The sequence below is a fragment of the Galeopterus variegatus genome, unplaced genomic scaffold (assembly GCF_000696425.1).
Source record: "Galeopterus variegatus unplaced genomic scaffold, G_variegatus-3.0.2 Scaffold97, whole genome shotgun sequence".
Lineage (NCBI taxonomy): Eukaryota > Metazoa > Chordata > Mammalia > Dermoptera > Cynocephalidae > Galeopterus > Galeopterus variegatus.
Window position 1 is genome coordinate 42,769 of NW_007726208.1, and position 25,254 is coordinate 68,022.

The 25,254-nt window shown below is 37.9% G+C and overlaps 1 protein-coding gene across 1 annotated transcript in view; it reads right to left on the reverse strand.

Annotated features, from left to right (window-relative positions):
• The window catches only part of TMPRSS11F (transmembrane protease, serine 11F), a 91,024-nt gene that overhangs the window by 4,234 nt on the left and 61,536 nt on the right, over nt 1-25,254 (reverse strand). Inside the window, exons 6-9 of the mRNA XM_008583307.1 lie at nt 22,353-22,391; nt 16,354-16,555; nt 12,988-13,247; nt 12,295-12,437 (exon numbers count right to left, since the gene is read on the reverse strand). Of these exons, the coding sequence (XP_008581529.1) occupies nt 12,295-12,437; nt 12,988-13,247; nt 16,354-16,555; nt 22,353-22,391 (644 nt within the window). The remainder of the gene's footprint in view (nt 1-12,294; nt 12,438-12,987; nt 13,248-16,353; nt 16,556-22,352; nt 22,392-25,254) is intronic.

A 25,254-nucleotide genomic window follows, 5' to 3' on the forward strand; every position in this document is an offset into this window, starting at 1 on the left:
GTTGCTAAGAGGTCAAAAAGAATAGGACCAAAATATTTGTTGGATTTTAAAAACATGAATGTAATTGTTGGATCATTGGAAACCTTGGAAGGAGCTATTTTGGTGAATAGGGCAGAACCATATTAAAATGGTTTAAGGAATTAGCAGAAGGTAAGAAAATTGAGATAATGTGCAGAGACTTTTTTCCAAATATTTGATAGTAAAGTGATAAGATGGGGTGTTGCTAGAGGCATCAAGGTAAAGAAAGAGGTTGTTTTCCCCATAATTCGAGACATCTGAATAGGGAAGGAACAGTTGCAAGATAACTATAAAAATAGGAAAATTATTGCTAGTGCAAACTTGCCCCCAAACCAATGAGAACAGGAACCTGAACAGAGGAGGAGGGATTAGTCTTGGAGGAGAGGCAGCTTCTCTGTTGAGACCTGAACTGAAGGTGGCAGAAGTGAGTCCAGATGAAGGCAAGGGTGCTGGAAAGATGGGAAAATTCCCCTCTTCTGGCATCTAGTTTTCTTTGGAAATTGGGAAACAGAGGCATAAACTGGGATCAGGAATAGAAAAAACCAGTAGTTAAGGAAAGTGTTGGGAAATTTCAGAGAATGGTAGAGATTTGGGGGAAAAAAAAAACAAAAAAACAAGCAAACAAAAAACCCCAGAATTGTCAGCTTTGTTATCCAGAACTTCTAGTAGAACTGACATGTTCTGTTAGGATATTTTCTCCAGGAGCACTTAATTGCCTGGGTGCAGGCAGAGAGACACAGAGAGAGTTCTTCCAGGTTTGGGACTTTGTCAGACAAAAACACTGGAAAGAGAGTAACAAGTGAACTTGGGATATCAATAAGTGTTTAAAAAATGATGGACTGGAGTGACATCAGCAAGATGGCAGAACAGGAATTCTCTGGATCTATTCCCCCTCACAGAAATCCAACAAGCAAGTATCCACAAACAAGAATACCCTCATGAATATCCCAGGACCCAGGAATGAGGTTGAGACACTCCTTAGGACAGCTGAACTGAGAACAGCCATAGAAAAAGGGTAAGAGGAGCAGTTTAACTTTGACCACGTCACCCCTCACCCAAGCCAGCATAGTGCCAAACACAAAGTATTCTGCTGAGATCCAAGGTTTTACGGAGGAAGGAGAGAGTTGAAGGTGGACATTTAGCTTCCCCACATTTCTAGGATGCTTTGCAGGAGGCCCTCTCTTATATCACCCCACAGGACACATTGGAGGGTATCAGCAGGGCTAGACCACCTGGGGGAAGGTAATAACAAAGAACTGTGGTGTGGCTCACAGTGACCAGAAGAAGAATCTTGGCAATGGGTCTACATTGTAGCCAGTGGAGGTGCATTACCAGAGACACTAACCAACAGCATTGCTATATAGGAAGCATGGTTTATGGGTCTCCCAGGCTCAAATCCCTGTCTGGCTTCCCCACCCAGCCCTAGTGCTCTCCTTGAAACTTCTCCAGGCCAGGAGATAGGGACAGGTAAGCAATTATGTATGGAGGGAGCATCTGGCCCTGCCCAGGCCCAGAGGCCTAACAGTGACCCACACAAGGCTGAGTGCTCTCCATAAGCTTTCATCAGGCCAGGAAGCAGGGAAAGGTTGGTGAGTATCCCCAGAGAGAGTATCTGATGCTGCCTGGATCTATCTGCTGATCCACAGCTCACATCAGTCTAGCCAAGTCCTGGGATTCTCCTTAAATCCTCACCAAGCTAGTAGGCAATGGCAGGTCAGTGAATATCTGCTGAGGGGTGCATATGACCCCATCCAACCCCAGAATCTGACCAGGTACTCCACCAAGCCTCAGTGCTCTGCTTAAGGCTACTTTAAAAAGGTAGGCACACCTGTGTCCATGCGTATCTGTGGACCATACTCTCTGGCCTTTCCTACCCCAAGTGGTTGAGTAGCAATTCCAGAGACCTTGCCAGCTTTGGAGCCCGGCTAGTAGGCCTGCTCAATGAAAGATCCAAAACTGCAGTATTAGCCAGCCAGAGAAGACAACCTATAACGCTGACCAATCAGAGGCAATTACAGAGTTCCGTTTTACTGCAGAGTCTAGCCAGTGGTCTCACTGGACTGTAGAGCACACTCAGTAGTTCCACTTGACCCCAGAGGACAGGTAACAGTCCACCCCAACTAAAGAACACAAAAGCAAGACCTACATGTCTGGGGTAGCTATCAGCTGGGCCAACCAAAATCCCAGGCTAGACTAAATAGTGAAGGTCTACAACCACCAAAGAAAACTAGCAAAAGTTAAAAGGGTGGCCATTTCCTCAAATGTGCAGCCAACAAATGCAAGGACAAAAGGATTATGAAAATCAGGGAAATATGACACTACCAAGAGAAACAAAGTTCCAGTAATGGACCCTGAAGAAATGGAAATAATTGACAGAGAAGTCAGAATAAACCTCTTAAAGAAGTTCAGGGAAATATAAGAAAATATGGAGAGAAAATTAATTAAAATTTGGAGAACTATTTGTGAACAAAATGAGAAGTTTTACAAAGAAATAGAAACAATAAAAATAAACCAAATAGAAATCCTAGATATTAAAAAATACAATAACTAAACTAAAAACCTTAATAGAAAATTTCAATAGCAGACTTCATCAAACAAAAGAAATAATCAATAAGGTAAACTTAAACATAAGACATTTGAAATCATCTAGTCAGAGAAATGAAAAGAAAAAAAAGAATGGAAAAGGATGAAAAAAGTCTATGGGAATTATGGGACACCTTAAAGAGAACTAATCTATGCATGATAGAAGTTTCTGAAGGAGAAGAGAGAGAAAAAAAGGCCCACAAGAAATATTTAAGGAAATAATGGCTGAAAATTTCTCAAATTTGTGAAAAGATGACCACATCTAGGTACAGGAAGCCCAGAGGTCTCCAATCAAATTCAATCTGCAGGGGAGTTCACCAAGACACATCATAATAAAATTATCAAAAATCACATATAAAGACAGAATACTGAAATCAACATGAGAGACATATCACTTTCAGAGAAGTCCCAATATTGCTGTAAGTGGGGGTTTTGGCAGAAACTCTGCATGCCAGAAGAGAGTGGGATGATATTTTCAAAGAGCTAAAGGAGAAAAAATTCCCAACCAAGAACACTTTATCAGACAAAGCTGTCCTACAAAAATGAGAGAGAAAGAAAAAATTTCTCAAATAAAAGCTAAGAGAGTTCATCACCACTAAGCCCATTCTACATTCTACAGAAATTGCCAAAAGGAATTCTTCAAGCTGAAACAAAAGACAGCTAACCAATAACATCAAACATACTGAAGTAAAAAAACTCAATGTTAAAAGTAATACAAAGTCATATTCAGAATTCTCTAATACCATAAATGTGGTATGTAATTTTCTCTCTAAAAGACAAAAACTATTGACAATAACTGTAGCTACAATAAATTGTTGAGATGCAAATTACAAAAAAGGTAAATTTTGAAATCAAAATCATAAGAGGTGGGGGGAAGAAGTGAAAGTGTAGAGTTTTTCTTTGAAATTAAAGTTGTTATTATCAGCTTAAAATAACCCATTTTGTGTATACAATGTCTTATATAAGCCTCATAGTAACCACAAAGCAAAAACCCATAGCAGATGCACAAAATATATAAAGAAAGGATTAAAAACAAACCATCACAGAAAACTATCAACCACAGTGAAAGACTGCAACAGAGGAAGAAAGAAACAAAAGATCAACAAAACAACCAGAAAACAAATTACAATATGACAGTAGTGTCATTACCTATCAACAGTTACCTTTAATGGAAATGGCTTAAATTCTCCAGTCAAAAGACATACAGTGGATGTGTTAATAATAATAATAATAATAATAATAATAATAATAATAATAATAATAAAAGGCAAACCATATGCTGCTTACAAAAGATCCACTTAAGGTTTAAAGCTTTAAGCTTTTATACATAAGCTGAAAATGAAGATATGGAAAAATACATTCCCTGCAAATGGCAACCAAAAGAGAGCAGGGGTGGCTATACTTATACCACATAACATAGACTTTAAATTAAAAACTGTAAGAAGAAACAAAGGACATTATATAATGATAAAGGGGTCAATTCATCAAAAGGACATATCAGTTGTAAATATACATGCTCCCAATACTGGAGCACTTAAATAAATGAAGCATTTATTAAATTGTCTGAAAGGAGAGTTAGATTGTAATATAATAATAATAGGGAACCTCAGTACCCAACTTTCAACAACAGGCAGATCATCTAAACAGAAAATCAATAAGAAAACCCTCGACTTGAAAATATTTTTTAGACCAAATGGACCTAACAATATGTACAGAAAGTTCCATCCAACAACAACATAATACACTTTCTTCTCAAGGACACATGAAATATTCTCCAGGACAGATCATGTGTTAGGCTACAAAATAAGTTTTAACAAATTTAAGAGGATTGAAATCATATCAAGTATCTTTTTATATCACTACGATGTGACAGTAGAAATCAGTAAAAGGAAAATCCTGAAAAATTTACGAATATGTGAAAATTAAACTATGTGCTCTGAAACAACTAAAAGTCATAAATAAATTTTTAAAAAACAATAAAAAAATCTCCAAAATACCTTGAGACACACAAAAATGGAAACACAGCAAACAAAACTTATGAGATGCAGCAATGTAGTCCCAAAAAGAAAATTCACAGCAATGAACATCTATATCAAAAAAGAAGACATATCTCAAATAAAGAATCTAAAGTCACACTTTGAGGAAATAGAGAAACATAAAAAACTAATCTTAAAGTTAGCAGAAGAAAGGAAATGAAAAAGATCAGAGAGGAAATAAACAAAATAAAGAATAGAAAAATAATACAAAAAAATCAACAAAACTAAAGTTCTTTTTTGAAAAGATAAACAAAGTCAACCAATCCTTAGCTAAAAAAAAAAAAAAAAAAAAAAAAAGGAGTCAAGTAAATAAAGACAAATTAAAGTGGAGATATAACAACCAATAAATAGAAATACAAAGGATTATAAGAAACTACTATGAACAAATATATGCTGAAAAATCAGATAATCTAGAAGGAATGCATGAATTCCTAGACAAATACAAACTACCAAGTCTGAATCATGAAGAAACAGAAAACCTGAACAGACCAATAATGAATTAAGGAGATTGAACCAGTAATAAGAAGTGTCCCACCAAAGAAAAACCAATAACAAACTAGTAGAAAAAGAAATCAAGAAAGAAAGACCATTTACAATAGTCACCCCCCCCCAAAAAAAATAATAATAATGCCTAGAAATCAATTTAACCAAGGAGGTGAAAGATATCTACAACGAGAAATACAAATCACTGCTGGAAGAATTAAAGAGTACACAAAAAGATGGAAAGACATTCCATGCTCTTGGATTGGAAGAACTAATATCATGAAAATGTCCATACTACCCAAAGCTATCCAGATTTAAGTCAATCCCCATCAAAATACCAATGGCATTCTTCACAGAAATAGAAAAAAAAAAAATCCTAACATTCATATGGAAGAACAACAAAAAGAACTGGAATTGCCAAAGCAATCCTGAGCAATAAATAAATAAATAAAGCCAGAGGCATAACACTTCATGACTTCAAAATATACTACAAAGCTAGAGTAACCAAAACAGCATGGTGCTGGCATAAAAACAGACACTTAGATTAATGGAACAGAATAGAACAGAATAGCTCTATAACCCAGAAATCAACTCACATACTTATAGCCAACAGATATTTGACAAAGGCAACAGCAGCATACATTGGGGAAAGGGATATTTTTTCAATAAGTGGTGCTGGGAAAACTGGATATCCATATGTAGAAAAATAAAACTAGGCCTGTACCTCTCACCATATACCAAAATCAACTCTAAATGTATGAAAGACATATATAAGACCTAAAACTATAAAACTACTGAAGAAAAACATAAGGAAAACACTTCAGGAAGTAGGACTGGGCAAAGACTTTCTGATAAGACATGAAAAGCACAGACAACAAAAGGAAAAATAAAGAAATGGGATTATATCAAACTGAAAAACTTCTGCACAGCAAAAGAAACAGTTAACAGAGTGAAAAGACAGAATGGGAGAAAATATTCACAAACTATGCCTCTAACAAGGGATTAATATCCAAAATACACAAGGGACTCAAAAACTTAACAGTAAAAACCCAAGTAACCCAATCAAAAAATGGGCAAAGAAGCTGCATAGGCATTTCTCAAAGGAAGATATATTAATGACCAACAGACACATAGAAAAATGCTCAACATCACTAAGCATCAGGGAAATGCAAATCAAAACCATGTTCAGATATCATCTCATGTCAATTAGACTGGTCATTATGAAAAAAGACAAAGAATGACAAAAGGTGGTGAGGATGCAGATAAAGGGGAAGCCTCGTACACTGTTGGTGAAATTATAAATTAGTGCAGCCATTATGGAACACAGTCTGGAGGTTCCTTCAACACCTACAGATTGAACTGCCACATGATCCAGGAATTCCACTGCTGGGTGTATTGCCAAAGGAATGGAAATAATCATGTTAAAGGGACACCTGCACTCCCATGTTTATCCCAGCTCTATCGATAATAGTTAAGAGTTGGATCCAACCTAAATGTGCACTGTTGGATGACTGGATAAGGAAAATGTGGTATATATACACAATGGAATACTACTGTCCCACAGAAAAGAATGAAATTCTGCTATTCATAGAAACATGGATGAAAATTATAGAGGAAATTATGTTAAGTGAAATAAGCCAGGCACAGAAAGAGAAATACCACACGCCCTCACTCATAAATGGGAGCTAAAAAAGAAAAAGAAAAAAGGAAGGAAAGATACAACAACCACAATAATTTGTTGAACTTTCAAAATGATAGAAAAGAATTGAGTCCATCAGAGGTGGTAAAGGAGGAAGGGTGTCGGGTCCGCTGCCAGCCGACCCAAACAGCCCTAGCCTCGTTCCTTTTGGTGGGCGAGCAAATGGCCCGGATTACAATTTCCCTCCAGTTCCCATTGGAAGGAGACGGGGGAAGAGAGCTGTGAAGAGAGGTGAGCACAACCACCAGCCCCAAACCAGCCTGGTTAAAGGACACTCAGATGCGGCGGGGGTTCTGTCGGGCAGTTCCGTTTATTATCACACAAGCACTTGCTTTTAAAGGCAAATGGGGAAGGGAGGTTTTTACATCCTCCAATCAGCTTAAAGGTTACGAGAGCATGCATCCTGTCTCAATGCCTAGCTATTGCAATCACACAGTGTTCACGAGCGCGGAAGCACGTATTTGGCCAATAACGGCTAGGGCAAGGTTCCCGCAGACACTCCCACCCTACTTCCTCCAGGTGACGTCTTAGGCTGCCATGTTAATACGCCCTTGTGGGCCCATAATGGCGCCGCTTGTAATGTCACTTAAGGTGGTGTTAGTTTTTAAGGCCTGACAGAGGGGGAGGGAGGGTTAGTGAGAAACTGATAAATGGCCACAAAAAATTATTATGTTGTATAATTACAAATGTAGTAATTATCCTGATTTGAAGATCACATATTGAATACTCATACTGATATTGAATACTGTACCCCACAGATATGTACAATCAGTTATGTTTCATGTGAAAATTTAAAAAAAAAAGAAAGAAAAACTTAGGACTGGATAACTTCATGGCAAAATTCTCCTAATATTTAAAGAAGAATTAACATCAATCCTTCTCAAACTTTTAGAATAGACTGAAGAACAGGGAATAATTCCAAATTCATTTTGTGAGGTCAACAATACCCCAATGCCAAAGCCATACAAGGGCACTACAGAAAGAAAAATATAGGTCAATATCCCTGAGGAATACAAATGCAAAAACCCTTTTAAATACTAATTAATGAAATTCAACAACACATTAAATAATCATTCACCATATTTAGTCATTTTTCTATCACTTTTAAGTTCAAGATTCTATAAAGCCCGTGAACATGGATACAATCCAACCCTGTTCTTTGCTGGCTTATAACAATGGTGACCTTTGCTCCAATTTCCAATAAGCTTCTCCTCATTTCCATCTGAGACCTCCTCATAATAAACTTCACAGTCCATATTTCTATCAGCATTTTGGTTACCACCACTTAATCATTCTCTCAGAAGTTACAAACTTTCCGTAGTCTCTTTGCTTTCTTCTGAACCCTCACCAGAATGTAGGCCTTTTTTTAGGATGTTCCTCCAAATTTTCCAGACTCTGCTCATTATCCAGTTCCAAAGCTGCTTCCACATTTCCAGGTATTTGTTATAAGCAACATCTTACTCGTTGCACCAGTTTACTCTACTATTAATTTTCCGTTGCTTATAACAGAATTCCTGAAACTGTATAATTTATAAATAAATGAAATTTATTTCCTACAGTTTTGAAGGCTGGGAATTTCAAAGTTTAAAGGCACATCTGATGAGGGCCTCCTTCTTTGTGGGGACCGTACCTAGTCATGTAGCAATGTAGGAGTTTACATGGTGAGGACTGAATGAGAGTATTCCCACATGCTCACTTGCTATCCTCATAAATCTCCCAGTCTACTTCCTGATAACCCATTAAACCATTAACCCATACTCCATGAATGGAATAATTCATTCATGAGAGCATAGTCCTCATGATCCAATCACCTGGTAAAGGCCCCGCTTTTTAAATACCATATTGGGGTATTCAAAATGAACTTAGAGGGACATTCAAATCACAGCACCATGATCAAGTGGGATTCATCCATGGAATGCAAGGATGGTTCAATAAATGCAAATCAATAAATGTGATTCATCACATTAGCAAAATATAGGATAAAAACCACAGGATCATCTCAAAAATTGGAGAAAAATCATTTGACCAAATTCAACACTATTTCATAATAAAAACTTTCAACAGAGTAGGTATTGAGGGAATGTACCTCAAGACAATAAAAGTCACATATGAGAAACACATAGCTAACATCATACTCAACAGTGAGAAGCTGAAAACTTTTCTTCTAAGACCAGGAACAAGACAAGCCCACTCTCACCACTTCTTTTCAACATAGTTCTGGAAGTCCTTGCCAGAGCAATGTGGTAAAAGGGAAAAATAAAAGGCATCCTAAAAGGAAGGAAATAAATAAAATTGTCTCTGCTGATAACATGATCTTATGCACAGAAAATCCTAAAGACTCCACCAAAAAACTGTTCAAACTAATAAATGAATTCAGTTGCAAATTATAATATTGATATACGAATGTCAGTACCATTTCTATAAACTAATAACAAGCCATACAAAAAGGAAATTAATAAAACAATGCCATTTACAATTGCAACAAAAAAGTAAAATACAAGTACTCAGGTGTAAATTTAATGAAGGAGGTGAAAAACTTGTACACAGAAGATATGACACTGGTGAAAAAACTGAAGAAAACATGAATAAATAGATATTTCATGTTCATGGATTAGAAGAATTAATATTATTAAAATGTGCATACTACCCAAAGTGATCTACAGATTCAATGCAATCCCTATCAAAATTCCAATGCATTTTTCACAGAAATAGAAAAAATAATCCTTAAGTTTGTATGGAACCACAAAAAACCCTGAATAGCCAAAACAATTTCTAGCAAACAGAACAAAGATGGAGGCATCACACTCTCTGATTTCAAAATATATCATAAAGCAATTGTAATCAAACACCATGGTATGGGATAACAGTATAGCATGGTACTGGCATAAAAACAGACTCATTGATGAATGGAACAGTGTAGAAAGCCCAGAAATAAACCAACACATTTACAGTCAATTGATTTTTGACAAAGGGACCAAGAACATACAATAGATAAAGGAGAGTCTATTCAAAAAATGGTAATGGGAAAACTCATTATTCACATAAGAATGAAATTAGATACTTACCATACACTATGCACAAAAATAAATTCAAAATGGATTAAAGACTTAAATGTGAGACCTGAAACTATAAAACCACTAGAAGAAAACATAGCAGAAAAGCTCCATGACATTTATCTGGGTAAGGATTTACCCAGGCAACAAAAGCAAGAATATGTAAATGGAATTGCATAAAATTAAAAACTTCTGCACAGCAAAGGATAAAATTAACAAAGTGAAGAGACAACCCATAAAGTGGGAAAACATATTTGCAAACCATACATCCAAGGGTTAATATACAAAATATATAAAGAACTCAAATACCACAAGAGCAAAAAAACACAAATAACCCTATTAAAAACAGGCATAGGACATGAACAGACATTTCTCAAAAGAAGACATACAAATGTCCAACAGGTTCTTGAAAGAAAATGCTCAGCATCACTAATCATTCAGGAAATAAAAATTAAAGCCACAATGAGATACCACTTCACATCAGTTAGATCAAAAAGATGAAAGATAACAAGGGTGGTGAGGATGAGAAGAGAAGGGAACGCTTGTACACTGCTGCAGGGTGGGGTATAAATTAGAACAGCCATTATGGAAAACAGTATGTAAATTCCTCAAAAAATTAAGAATAGAACTACCAATATGTCCAGTAATCGCCCTTCTGGGAATATACTTAAACGAATTGATTTCAATATGTGGAAAGGATATTTGCACTCCCATGTTCATTGCAGGGCTATTCACAATAGCCACGATATGGAATCAACCCAAGTGTCTGTCAATAGATAAGGGGATAAAGAAAATGTGGTATATACATACAATGGAATACTATTCAGTCTTAAAAAGGAATGAAATTCTGTCATTTGGGGTAACATGCATGAATCTAGAGGATGTTTTGCTAAATGAAATAAACCAGGCACAGAGGGACAGATACTATATGATCTCTCTTACATGTGGAATCTATAAAATGTTGAATTCTTAGAAGCAGAGAGTAGAATAATGGTTATCAGAAGCTGGGTGGGGGGACAGAAGGGGTAGCAAGGAAATGAGGAGTTGCTGGTAAAAGGGTACAGAGATTTAGCTAGACGAGAAGAATAACTTTTGAGATTTATTGAATGGCTCAGTGAGTATAGTCAATAATAATGTACTGTCTATTTCAAAATAACTAAGAGTAAATTTAAAATGTATCATGACAAAAAATGTAAAATGAGGTAAAGGATATGTTAATTAGCTTAGTTAATCATTTCACATTTTATACATATATCAAAATATCACATTGTACTTTATAAATGTAATACAATTCTGATTTGTCCTTTTTTAAAAAGATAAAGTGAAATCTAAGCTGGACAAGTGGAAGATGGAAGAAAGGAAAGGACTAAGGGACTGTGAGAAAGCAGAGGAGTCAGTGGACTATAGTTCTCTATGAAGTTGAAGAAAAATTGTATTTTACTCAGTCAGTCAATAAATATTTGCATCAAGCACTGTTTTAGGTGCTGGGAACATACCAGTAAATAAAATAGATTTTTAAAATAGCTTCCTTCATGAAGCTCACATTCTAGTGGGAAATCTGACAGTAAGCCAGGCAAATAAGAATATGGTGTATTGGATGGTGATAAGGGATAAAGAAGAAAATAAAACAGAGAAGGAACATGGGAATGTATGTGTTGGGAGTGAGGGTTGGTAGGTTGGGATGTGACATAAAGAGTGGATCCAGGTAAGCAAGAGTAGTTGAAAAGCGGGGGTTAAAAACTGGAAAGAGTAGTCAAATAGAAAGATGGGAATTAGTGTTTTTGGAGATGCGGCGTCTTTTGATGACAAGGCCCAAGGTATGACATTAAGAATAGGGTCTGATGTGGCCGAGGAGGGGTGTAGAAGATCACTGGAGATGAGCAGGTCTAGGAACTAAGAGTGTGGCATTTAAACAGGTCAATGCTAATCCTGCAGGGCTTGGGAGGGAGAGGAAACCTGCTTCCTCTGTCAATGTCATTAAAGAATGAGTGGAAGGCTGGGAGATGACAACTACATGGATGAGAGATGGTGATAAAGGGGAGTGACGTGGCCTTCAGAAGAGACGTTTCTCTATCTTTGGTTTTGATTTTGTTTAAGAAAATAAACAATATAGCAAAAAAGTAACTGTGTAAACCAGAAATAGGAAGTATCAGATTCTAACTTCCTAAATTGTAAAATAGGGATAATTATAGTACTGCTTCTGTCTCATCATATTAAACAAAATAATGTGTAAGAAGTGCTTAATTTTTGGTATGATATACATTAAACACTCAATACAATAATTTTTGTTATTGCAAATTATTAAATAAAACATAGCTCTTGGTGAAATGAGTCATTTTTTCTCCCAGGTAGAATATATGCCAAACTTAGAAATAGCTAATAGAAACTTCCCTTTTAAAGTTGACCTTGACTTTGGACTTACCTTACATGCATCTACTTTTCCTTCCATGAATCCAGCACATAACATTCCTGAAGTTACCAGGCCATCATACACATCCTTTCTGTTACATACATCAGTGCTTATGGTTTCCACCCTGGCTTGCCGAAGTTTATTTTGTGTAGGTCCTATTACACAAACCAACCAACAAACAAACAAGCAATGTGTTTTTCAAATACAACTACATCTAAGATATGAAAGATAAATAAATTGTATATTCCTAGGAGCAACATCACAAAGTTATTTTATTAACATTAGTTATAACCTAATTTTATTTCCCGTGTCATAAGTGTCTACATGCAAGGAACCAAAAATACTCAAGGATACCTCAAAAAGTTCATAGAATTAAAAGATAATATGAGCCTTTCCATGAACTTTCTGAAGTACTCTCATACATGCAGTTACTCCCTGGCATTCTGACAGTATTTTGTCCTTTCTTATGTCACCTAACACAGTCTGTCCTTTTCTTTTATATTAGACTCTCCCCTTTGTAACCATTGCTCCAGGGACCTAATTTTTTAAATTTTTTAACTCACCAACCCCTGTTCTGCCCAGGACACTACGCACATTGAAAGGATCACCATTATATTTATGAAAAGCTTAAGAGGAATTCCCTAAGACAGCTTGTTCCATTGCAGAACATTTTTGTGCTAAGAAAATTGAATTGAAACTACTCACCATCATCTACAATGGATCCAAATCCTGTGACAAATACGCTTGTTTTAGGTGGCAACCTGATAGACAAATCTGGGAGGCAAACTCTCTGGACTATATTTGAAAACTCAACTCGGGTTGTGAGCTGAGCCAAGGCAATGTCATTTTCATTTGTTTCTTTATGGTAATTTTCATGAAGTATAATTTTCCCCACACTTCGTTTCACAGCAGGCGGTGTTATAGTCGTACCAAAAGTGACAATCCATTGACTTGGGTCTTTATTTCTGTAAAAAATTGAAGAGTAAGATTTGTGATGCTGAATTTATCCTCTAAAAATGCTTGAGACTATTTCTCCCAGCTATTGGGATTATGCTCCTGAAACTTCCCTATGGTGAGAGAATTTGCAGTTGATCACTTTAAGGGAAAAAGAGTTCCTATAATTACCTCAATTTATTATGTGCAGCCAATTAATTAGTAGTATTAATTTCTAATTTTTAAACTCCTTACTTGTTAGGGCTCTTCAGGTTCTCTTTCTTTTCTAATTTCAATGAACAGTGTAGAAATTAATTTTTATTTGTTTTGGATAACATGCGTACTAAGAGGCATTTTCCTTTTATATCAAATTCTCCATCCATTCTTATTTTATGACTTTGTTGGACCTGGTTTACTGGGTTTTACTGTGCTCTTTGAGGCAAAGTGTAATTTGTCTGCTTTACAAACACAAACAGGGCTGTTTCTCCACCCTAAGCCCACACCCCTCCTTGATAAGCTCTAACTCAAAGTCATGTTCCTACCACCCTTTCCTCTGGCCTGGTCAGTCCCTCTTACCAGACTTGTGGCTCTCTCTTCACACAGATGCTTTTCTCTCCCACAATGCTATATCACAAGCAAATTCTATCTAGTCCTATCATCTCTTTACCTCCCTATTCTTCCCCAAAGTCCAGTTCCTTCTTTTTTTTAATTATCCCAATCAAGAAGTATTAGAAATATATAGAAACTTGAAATTCTCTGAGTAAAGTAAAATTATGTAGAAGATAATCACACACAGGAGAATTCAAAAAGGGGATTTCCTCTTTTATGAGGGAGTACTGTGTTGGTGAATCATCAGCTTTTCAGTGTAACGAAAAACCAGAAAGACCAGTGGTTTTCAAAATACTCTGCACTGCCCTAAGGATGAGCAGGCAGAGCTCAGGCAGGAGGGACAGGGTCCTGCTCTCATCATCTGTTTTACTTGTTTACACATTAAGGGAAGATTTAATTTGAAGCAGAAATCTTAGGACTGAAGGATTAATTTGAAAACTAGACACTAGAATTCTGGGTGATAAGAAGACATACATGTACGACTCTGGGCCTTACAGCACTCACAAATTAGCTGGCTAGACAAAATAGAATGATCCCATCTCTTCATGCATTGTCACCCAGAGAGGAAACCTCACATAACAGGCCCAACTCAATATGTTTTGTGGATAAGGACACAGACCCAGAAGTTTGACTTTTCCAGGCAAGTGACATACCCACCCTGTTAGTGTCAAAAAGAGATGGCCCAGGTCTCTTGACATCTTGTCAAGAAATTTTTTCCCACCCATACTATTTCATAAGTAGTGGGATCATTTTTTATGAACATAAAGATGCTAATATTTGTCTGAAACATGAGTTTTAGAAATACACTATTTCTGTAGAAAAAAATACATTTACAAATATTTAAAGATTATTTGGATATCAGCCATATTGTCTTCATAGTACCCTGTATTTTTCTTCACAATAGTATACCATACTGTGCAATTACATGAAATTATATCACCCACAAAACTAAACCCCTTTTCTTTAGGATCATCACCTTGCCCAGCTCTTTTGGATTATTATTATTAGAATGAAGTAGGCTACAATTGTTTCTCCCGTAGTTTTATAAATCCTTCCTTTGACTTCACAACCACCCTTTACTATCAAATTTCTCTGCTCCCTTTAATTTAAAATCTTCTTAAAAGTAGTTTTTAAACATATTGCATCTAATCATCCTCCTTCCGTTGTCTCTTGAATCCATTCCCATCCTCATTACACCACCAAAATTTCTCTTATCAAGGTCAACAGTGATTTCTATCTACTTTATTAAGCTCGATGGCCAATTCCAATGAAGGTCTGTCAGTACATAGACTGCGCTGGATGTGCTGAAACAAATATTTAAATCAGAACTATTATTCTTTATTAAATATTAAGTTGGCATTTTGAGTTTATTTATTTTTAGTTTACATAAATAGAGCTCAGTTATAAACTAAAGTGGATGACACTCTTACAAAAACAGAAGTACAAAGATTGCAGGACTGAAAAAATCAGAAAGCCTTAACAAGAGAATGGGACTCAAGTTCACCTCTAAGGCATGATGCTAATTATTTTGGAGTTGTAAATACATGCAAATAAGTTCTTTTTCTCCTCTGTGGTGAGAGAGTGATGGACAATCACCTTAAATTCATTAGGTCATTCTCATTACACTTCTGCCCCATAAAGAACAGTGTAAATATCTTGGAGCCATTTGAGTGTTACCCTTAGAAGGAAGATAAAGAGCCTCCTAGAATCACCAAGGATAGGCTCTTTTAGGAGGGTGCATAAGTATTGCCGCTGTCCAGGCAAAGGGGCTTCTATTTAGAGCTTTTGTTGAGAGTTTAAAAGGAAAAGCTTTCTGTAGCCTGAGGGTAAAACCTCAGGGAGGAAAAATGGTGTGTCTCTGATCTCCTGGGGCAAAAGGGTGCCTGTGTATATTTGTGTATGTGAACTGACACCGCTGAGTTTTAAGAGCTACAGCTGAAAGCCCAAGTAGAGAGCTCCTGCTGCGTTGTATATGGCCAGTCTTCAATACTGGGAAGTCAGGGAGACAAGGTAGCAGGTATCTCCCAATTTCCATATACCTCTCTGGACCATACAAGCCTGCGTGAGTTCTTGGACAATGCAATAAGAAAGAAGAACTTCAAGAGGGGTACTAATTATTTTTTTCTTATTTATAAAGTGATGGTGATATGATCGTGGGAGGTTAGAGAGATTAATTAGGAGGGAAAAAAAGCAGAACAGAAGTGGCCAACTTTCTTTTTGGGTATGTATAAGAGATTAAACTTGCTACAAGTGTAATAGTCTTAACACTAAAATAGCATATGATATAGTAGGAAAGATAATGCTAGGGTCATGAGGATACTAGGAAACATATAGAAAGAATTACTAATGATACAAACCAAATATCATAGATGGGGCATACAGCAAGCATAATGCATTGAAGGGACAGAGCAGGGTCCACCCTGAATGCATCAGAGGATAAATTGGTGAGATTAGACTCTTCCCATGCACAGAATCAATGGTGAGTGAGGACTGGGAATAGAAAGCTCACATCAGCCCCGATGAACCTACCTCCGGAAGCAGTGAGCTGCTGTGAGCAACCACGTGTTACTGATGAGACTGGCTCCGCACTGATGTCCTGCCCCTATAAGCTGAAGGCTGGCCTGCCATGGCCACTCCCCTTCCACAGCTGTTTCTCTTCCGTGGACAATCCTTTCAGTAGAAGATGATGCTGGTAATGGCATGTTTGAAAAAGTCATCCTTATCCCACAGCCTGTCACAGAAATACATGTTAGTTTGCTTTCATGAAAAGGGAGAAAAAAAGCATATCCTAATTTGCACAGGGAGGAGATGGTTAGATAATCCTTTGCCCCTGCTTCTCTTTAATCCATTCCTAGCACTCAGCCTTTCAGGTTATTTTATATGGGTCCTACTGATCCTACTGAGGTTTAAAAGAAATATTTACTAAAGAAACCAGATATAGGTAGATAAATGGATAGAGAGATAATTTATTGAGAATCCTCTGCTAAGTGTTTTAGATATATTTATAGCAACATGCCTTAGATGTGAAAACTAAGTCTTGGAGAGGGAACTTAAATTGCTGGAGGTCACACAGCTAGTCAGGGACAGAGTGGAATATAAAATTAGGAGTATCCACAACACAGCCAATAGTATCCATGAAGGTTAATTCTAGATGTCAACTCGGTTAGATGAAGGAATGCTGAGAAACCTGGTTAAGCAATCTTTTCAGGTGTGTCCATTAAGGTGTTTCCAGCAGAGATTAGTACAAGAGTCTGAGTGGCCTGGGTGTGAAAGACCCACCCTCAGTGTGGGTGGGAACCATCCAATCCACAGGGGGTCCGGAGAAAACAAAAGATAGAGGAAAGAAGTGAACCTCTCTCGATCTGCTGGAGCTGGGCCTGGGTGTGAAAGACCCACCCTCAGTGTGGGTGGGAACCATCCAATCCACAGGGGGTCCGGAGAAAACAAAAGATAGAGGAAAGAAGTGAACCTCTCTCGATCTGCTGGAGCTGGGATACACTCTTCTCTGCTGTCTGTGGACATTAGAGCTTGAGACTCTTCAGCTTTTGGGTTCCAGAAATTACACCCAAGACACCATCAGCTTCACTGGTTCTGAGGCCTTTGGACTTGGACTGAGCCACGCTACGGGCATCCCGTTTATAGACGGCCTATTGTGGGACTTTTCTTCATCGCCATGTGAGCTAATTCCCCTAATAAATCTCTCTCATATAATTATAATATATCCTATTGATTCTGTCTCTCTGGAGAACCCTGACTAATACAGATTTTGGTACCAGGAGTGGTTCTAGAGAAACAGAATCTTAAAGGTGAATTTCTTCCATTGGTTTCAGGGTGTTAGATCTAAAAATGCTACCAGCTCGACTTCTAATAATACGGAGAGCACTGATAATCCTTGGTGTGGTGAACTGTTAAAAGAGATATGCAAAATAAATCCATTTGATGGTCTTGATTCACTGCTTGTAAAAGGCAAGGGATTCAATGACTCTACAAGTAATACTTTTGAGTATTTGTGGAAACACGAGGACTATAATGACATTGCTGGTTGCTCCTCACAACACTGGATAAACTGAAGAAAGAAAAGGGGGAGCTCAGTGAAATGATTTCTTGCCTCAAGCACCACATAGAGGACCTAAAAGTTTCTAGGTGTGCTCTAGGCCAGAATCTTCTTTCCAGTACCCATGGGGCTGAAATTGCCGAGAATCAAACACAAGCCCTCATCATAGGAATGGCTGAACTACAGCGGCAGTTGAATTATCGGCCTCACAGAGTATCTACTGCTAAAGTGAGAGCATTAGTTGGGAAAGAATGGGATCCTGCAAGTTGGGATGGGGATGTGTGGGAGACCCTGATGAAGCTGGGGACATGGAACCCCTAAATTGCATTGAGGCTTGTTCACCAGAAATGAACTCCCAACCCTCATACCCAGAGACAGTGGCTTTTCCGCCTCTGCCTGAGGGGATTAATTCTGCATTGCCTAAGGAAACAGTAATGGCTTCCCCTGAAGCAGTGACTGAGCAAGACAATGCTGATTCTCCTTAGGACCCACCCCCACCTCCTGTCTTTGATTCTAGACCCATAACTAGACTCAAGGCCCAGCAGGTGCCTAAAGGTGAAGTACATAGTGTGACCCATGAGGAGGTACGTTACACTCCAAAAGAACTAAATTTCTGCTTCATACAAGCAATCATCCGTAGATAACTACTCTCCTTTTGGCCTGCTATTGGGCCTTAGTAGAAAATGGTGACTATGAGCCACCAAGTTACCATGGGACCTGAGCCGCCCATCATGAACTGGGTGTTATCTGACCCAGTAAGTCATAAGGTTGGGTGTGCACAGCAGCACTCCATCATCAAATGGAAATGGTATATACATGGTCGGGCCCAAGCAGGTCCTGAAGGCACAAGTAAGTTACATTAAGACGTGGCCCAAATGCCCGTGATTCCTACTCCTGCTGCACTGCCTTCTCTTCCCCAGCCTGCACCTACAGCCTCATGGGGAGTTCCCTATGATCAGTTGACAGAGGAAGACAAGGCTAGAGCCTGGTTTACAGATGGTTCTGCACAATATGCAGGCACCACCTGAAAGTGGACAGCTGTGCACTGCACCCCTTTTCTAGGACATCCCTGAAGGACAGTGGTGAGAGCAAATCTTGTCAATGGGCAGAACTTTGGGCAGTGCACTTGGTTGTGCACTTTGCCTGGAAGGAGAATGTCCAAATGTGTGATTAGATACTGATTCATGGGCTGTAGCCAATGGTTTGGTTGGATGGTCAGGGACATGGAAGGAACATGATTGGAAAATTGGTGAGAAAGAAATTTGGGGAAGAGGTATGTGGATGGACCTCTCAGAGTGGGCAAAGGATGTGAAGATATTTGTTTCCCATGTGAATGCCCATCAAATGGTGACCTCAGCAGAGGAGGACTTTAATAATCAGGTACACAGGATGACCCATTCGGTGGATACTAGTCAGCCTCTTTCTCCAGCCACCCCTGTCATTGCCCAGTGGGCTCATGAGCAAAGTGGCCATAGTGGCAGGGATGGAGGTTATGCATGGGGTCAGCAACATGGACTTCCACTCACCAAGGCTGATCTGGCTACAGTGACTGCTGAGTGCCCAATCCACCAGCATCAGAGACCAACACTGAGCCCCCAATATGGCACCATTCCCCAAGGTGATCAGCCAGCCACCTGGTGGCAGGTTGATTACATTGGACCACTTCCATCATGGAAGGGGAAGTGTTTTGTCCTTACTGGAATAAATACTTACTCTGGATATGGATTTGCCTTTCCAGCATGAAATGCCTCTGCCAAAACTACCATCCGTGGACTCACAGAATGCCTTATTCACCATCATGGCATTCCACACAGCATTGCTTCTGACCAAGGAACTCACTTCACAGCTAAAGAAGTGTGACAGTGGGCTCATGCTCATGGAATTCACTGGTCTTACCATGTTCCCCATCTTCCTGAAGCAGCTGGTCTGATAGAATGATGGAATGGCTTTTTGAAGTCACAGTTACAGTGCCAGCTTGGTGCCGATACCCTGCAGGGCTGGGGCAAAGTTCTCCAGCAGGCTGTATATGCTCTAAATCAGTGCCCAACATATGGTACTATCTCTCCCATAGCCAGGATTCACGGGTCCAGGAATCAAGGGGTGGAAATGGAAGTGGCACCACTAACCATTACCCCAAGGAACCCATTAGCAAAGCTTTATGCTCTGCTGGTCTAAATGTCTTAGTTCCAGGGGGAGGAATGCTTCCATCAGGAGACACAAAAATGATCCCATTGCACTGGAAGTTAAGGCTGCCACCCAGGCACTTTGGGCTCCTCATGCCTCTGAATCAACAGGCTGAGAAAGGAGTTACTGTGTTGGCTGGGGTGATTGACCCAGACCATCAAGGGGAAGTTGGACTACTACATCACAGTGGAGGTAAGGAAGATTATATCTGGAATACAGGAGATCCCTTAAGAAGTCTCTTAGTACTACCATGCCCTGTGATTAAGGTCAATGGAAAATTACAACAACCAGATCCAGGCAAGACTACAAATGGCCCAGCCTCTTCAGGGATGAAGGTTTGGGTCACTCCACCAGGTAAAGAACCACAACCCGCTGAGGTGCTCACTGAAGGCAAAGGGAACACAAAATGGGTAGTAGAAGAAGGTAGTTATAAATACCAGCTTCTACCATGTGACCAGTTACAAAAATGAGGATTGTAATTATTCTCCCTGTTGTGTTAAGAATACATCTCTATGGGGCCGGCCCAGTGGTGCACTCGGTAGAGTGCGGCGCTTGAGAGCACGGCGGCACTCCCACCGAGGGTTCGGATCCCATATAGAGACCGGTCCACTCACTGGTTGAGTGCGGTGAGGGCGCGACACCGAGGGTTGCGATCCCGTTCCCGGTCACAAAAAAAAAGACAAAAAGGAAAAAAAAAAAAAGATACATCTCTATGTATATAGACTGTACACATATTAAGCAATTATCTTTGTTTTTGTTCCTCTTGTTCTCTATCATGTACTATGAGACTTACTGACTTTATACCAGCATTTAAATGTTGTTAACCTTACTTCATAGTATTTGCAATTTTAAGTTATGGGATATTGGGAGAAGGGTAAATATCATTTAAGGACTTTATCTTTTTCTTCTTGGAAAGGGATTAATACATTTCCAGTTGTACACAGAATAATGTATCATGTTAGGCGAAACTATTATGTTATTGTACCATTTGAAAATTAAGTGTGATTTAAGGAGATAGTATGGACACCAAGTTGACAAGGGGTGGACTTGTGAAGGTTAATTCTAGATGTCAACTTGGTTAGATGAAGGAATGCTGAGAAACCTGGTAAAGCAATCTTTTCAGGTGTGTCAATGAGAGTGTTTCCAGCAGAGATTAGTGTGAGAGTCTGAGTGGACTGGGTGGGAAAGACCCGCCCTCAGTGTGGGTGGGAACCATCCAATCCATGGGGGGTCTGGAGAGAACAAAAAACAGAGAAAAGAGGTGAAGCGCTCTCTCGATCCACTGGAGCTGGGATACACTCTTCTCTCCTGTCTGTGGACATCAGAGCTTGAGACTCTTCAGCTTTTGGGTTCCAGAACTTACACCAAGGACACCATCAGCTTCCCTGGTTCTGAGGGCTTTGGACTTGGACTGAGCCATGCTACCAGCATCCAGTTTATAGACGGCCTATCATGGGACTTTTCTTCATAGCCACGTGAGCTAATTCCCCTAATAAATCCCTCTCATATAATTATAACATACCCTATTGATTCTGTCTCTGTGGAGAACCCTGACTAATACAGTATCCTAACTACTGAGAGAGAGCCCAATACTGAATATACGTCATAATTTGCCCTTGCTATGACTAAGGAGAATCAACTTATTGTCTTTGCAAAGCCCTGCATTTTAATAGTCTTACAATAATGACATTTTCTAGTCTTCTAAAATTTAAAAGACCAGTTAAAACAAATTCTTATTCCCTGATATTAAAGCCTCAATTGATTAGACTTCAAATCAACCTTAAAAAATACTTGAAAGTGTCCATGCACAATTTTTTAATGGGCATATATATGTCTGCAAAAGACCTTAAATATGTGCCAATGCTGGGATGTGGGGGACAAAGCAGGAGGGGACAGATAATGTATATATCAGATATTTCAATAAAAATGCAAGAAAACTGAAAAATGTTAACCAAAAAAAAAGCCTAACCATTCACCAGTTTAAAATACTCTTGAATTGTGAGAGAATATTATAAGAAAAATATCTAAAGAGAACATTTATATAATATCTAAAATACTATGTAATTTTTAAAATATCCCATAAGTCATAAACTTAAAATTATATTGGTATACATTTATACATTTAAATATTTTAAATATTAAAAATAATAAAAATAAAATAACAAGTGATTTACAAAAATATTAAATGAGCAAAAAAATGCTTGATGAATTGTACTTCTAACATTTCTTCAGCTTTTATTCATTATCTTTATTGTGAAATAAACAGTTAACTGTGGATTTTGGAACTTACGACTGTTGAGAAGGTTCCTCATCCTTTTGCTGTCAATAGCTGAAATAAGCAAATTATGAATTAGTTGGGAGAAGAATATATTCCAATTTTTATGTTATTTTTTGTAAATGGTCATTCATAGAAATGCTAATTATCCAAAACATCTATATTTCATGAGGGCATGAGATTTTTCATTACTAAGTAATATATAAATAACCTTCTACTCTGATTTGATTTTTGGTCCAAACTTTAAAATAAAATCAGAGAGCATTTTATTTCTGATTTTGCTTAGGAAACTGAAAAAAGAAATTGGGATATTTAGGAAAGAATAAATAAGGATGAATGTCCCTGGCTGCTTTCTTTGGGGGCTCCAGTATAATTTGAGGAGGCGACCTCCAATTTCCATCACAATTGGTGTTTACCAGCCTAGGTGGTTTAGACATATTTCCAATGGCCAGTGTTGAAAGGGCAGTTCCACCAAGCTACAGGCATCACAGATTCCTCAGAGCCAAACTTCAACGGTTTGGTCTAAGAAAGAGTAGGAATTCAGTCAAAGCAAGTTGATGACCTGCTCTCACTGAGGATTCTCCCTCATGGTGAATACTCTGGAAGGCTGTGGCTCAGGCAGCAGGCACTAGGGTCATGATGCTCTTTCACATATGTCGGGGCTTAGAAAACAATTCCCCAAAATATGGCACTTTGACTGCTGGCCTTTTTTCTTCACTCTCTCCTGTCTTTCAACACCTTGTTTCTCACAAAGCCCAAGATGAAGTTTTCCTCGCATACTCCCTCATCTGCATAAGGACTTGACCCACCAACAAGAACACAACTGCCTTCCACCTGCTCCCTGAAATCTCATTATCAATTGCAGAAAAGAAGACAGAAATGTAATTATACCTGAATGGACATTTTCTACAGATAATGTCTGCCTCCAAGGTCCATTTATTCCCCCTAAAAATAATTTCCTTTATACCCTGCATCTGCCTTCTCCTATGAAGAAAGGTATAAATATCTGCACCTCATTAGGTTATTGGGTAATCACTCTGCAATTTCCCCATGTTATACAGGTTAAAATAAATTTGTATGTCTTTTTTCTCTTATCGATCTGCTTTTTGTCAGTTCATTTTCAGTGAACCTTCAGAGGGTGAAGAACAGGTCTTCCCTCTTGCGCTAAATACACACGCGTCCAGAGACCCCACCCACACACACACTCTCACTCCACATTGTGCTTCTTTTCTGTAACATCTTTTTCCTTTCAATTTATTCATTTGTGTTCATTTTAACTCAGCTACATTGGATTTTTGTTGGCTTGATGATCATTTGTCTTGTTTATTTGTCAGAGAGAAATGGAGAATTTTACAGTGATATAATCGGGATCATTGACTTCCCCCAAAGAGGGATGTGAGCCCAAATCCCTACTATATGTTTCCTGGATATTTCCCTTTATTTAATAAAGACAGAATATGGCAGAAGAAAATATATGCAGTTGAATTTTCATTATCAAGCATGGTTCTAGAATATAGTTGTTAAGGTATTAAAACACTCTGTACAATAAAAAGTCATTGTACATGACCAACAAGGCCAAAAAATTATTTTTAAAACTTGTAAAATAAGAAATGCTACAACTTTAACAACTCAGTAAAAATAATGTAATGCTACTTTTATGATGTATATTTTACTTTAGGGTCTATGGTCATGGCTTAGGGACAGTTATATATTATTAGGAACTGAGATTTAATTTGAGATTTATAGAAAGCTAAAAAAATCATGTTTTACTTTGGAATATAACTGATTAACAATCAAGGTGAATGCCACACTCTTTATTATTTCTAATTACTTCATGAAAAAGTTATCACTCATATTTGTGGAGATTCTATCTCAAAATGTATTTAAAGGATTTTCCTGATTTCTAACAACAGAGAAATTAAATTTAGACAATCTATTTCTTAAATTCATGGCTATTGGGAGGGGATAAGACTTTGGGGTCTAAAGGCAAAATCACTCCTCCTTCCCCCAAGCCTTTTTTTGTATTAAATCAGAGCTAACTAAACTTGGAAATACATAACGAGAAGTAATGTTCAGAGCTGGAATATCTATTGCATGTGAGATGTATCCTAGAGTTTGAGGGAGGGATAAGAAAATAAAAAGACACAGTTCCTGTCCTTGAAACTTAAGGACAGGAGCTGTATCTTTTTATTTTTATGGTTTCTTATTTTACAAGTTTTAAAAATAATTTTTTGGCCTTGTTGGTCATGTACAATGACTTTTTACTATACAGTGTTTTAATACCAAAACAACTATATTCTATGCCCATGTTTGATAACGAAAATTCAAAATCATATTTGAAACACATTCTTTTACTTCCTCTAATTATGTATTGACATAGAAAAGTAGAAATGCCTCTCAGCCTGTATCCCATGAGCTATAAGCTAGTTTTAATTTTAGTTTCATAAACTTTTTGAAATTAGTTTTCTTCCATTTCAGAGGAAAAATGAAACAAGAACTTTCCTGATTTTGTTTTGTGAGGAATAAATAAGAAAATGAATGAAAAATAGTTTTAGATTAGAAATAAGCTAGAGAACCTCTTTATAGTTCATGTCCTTGGTTCTTCCTACAGGGATAAACCTTCATAAAGACATCTGTTTCTTTGATACTATGAAAACTAACTCCCAGAATTGACCTTAGAGACCTCTGTGAGTCGCCATACCTGTGTCTAATTCTAGCACCAAGATTTGCTAATCCCATGTCTCAAATCTTCCTTCACTTTCCTGTAAAATGGTGAAAATAACAACTACTCTTTGGTGCTTTTGAAAGGATCCAACATCATACTACAAGGCAAAAAATCTAGAAACCTTATCAAAAGCCCTAGTAAAATGTTAAAAAAAAAAAAAAAAAAAAAAAAAAAAAAAAAAAAAAAAAAAAA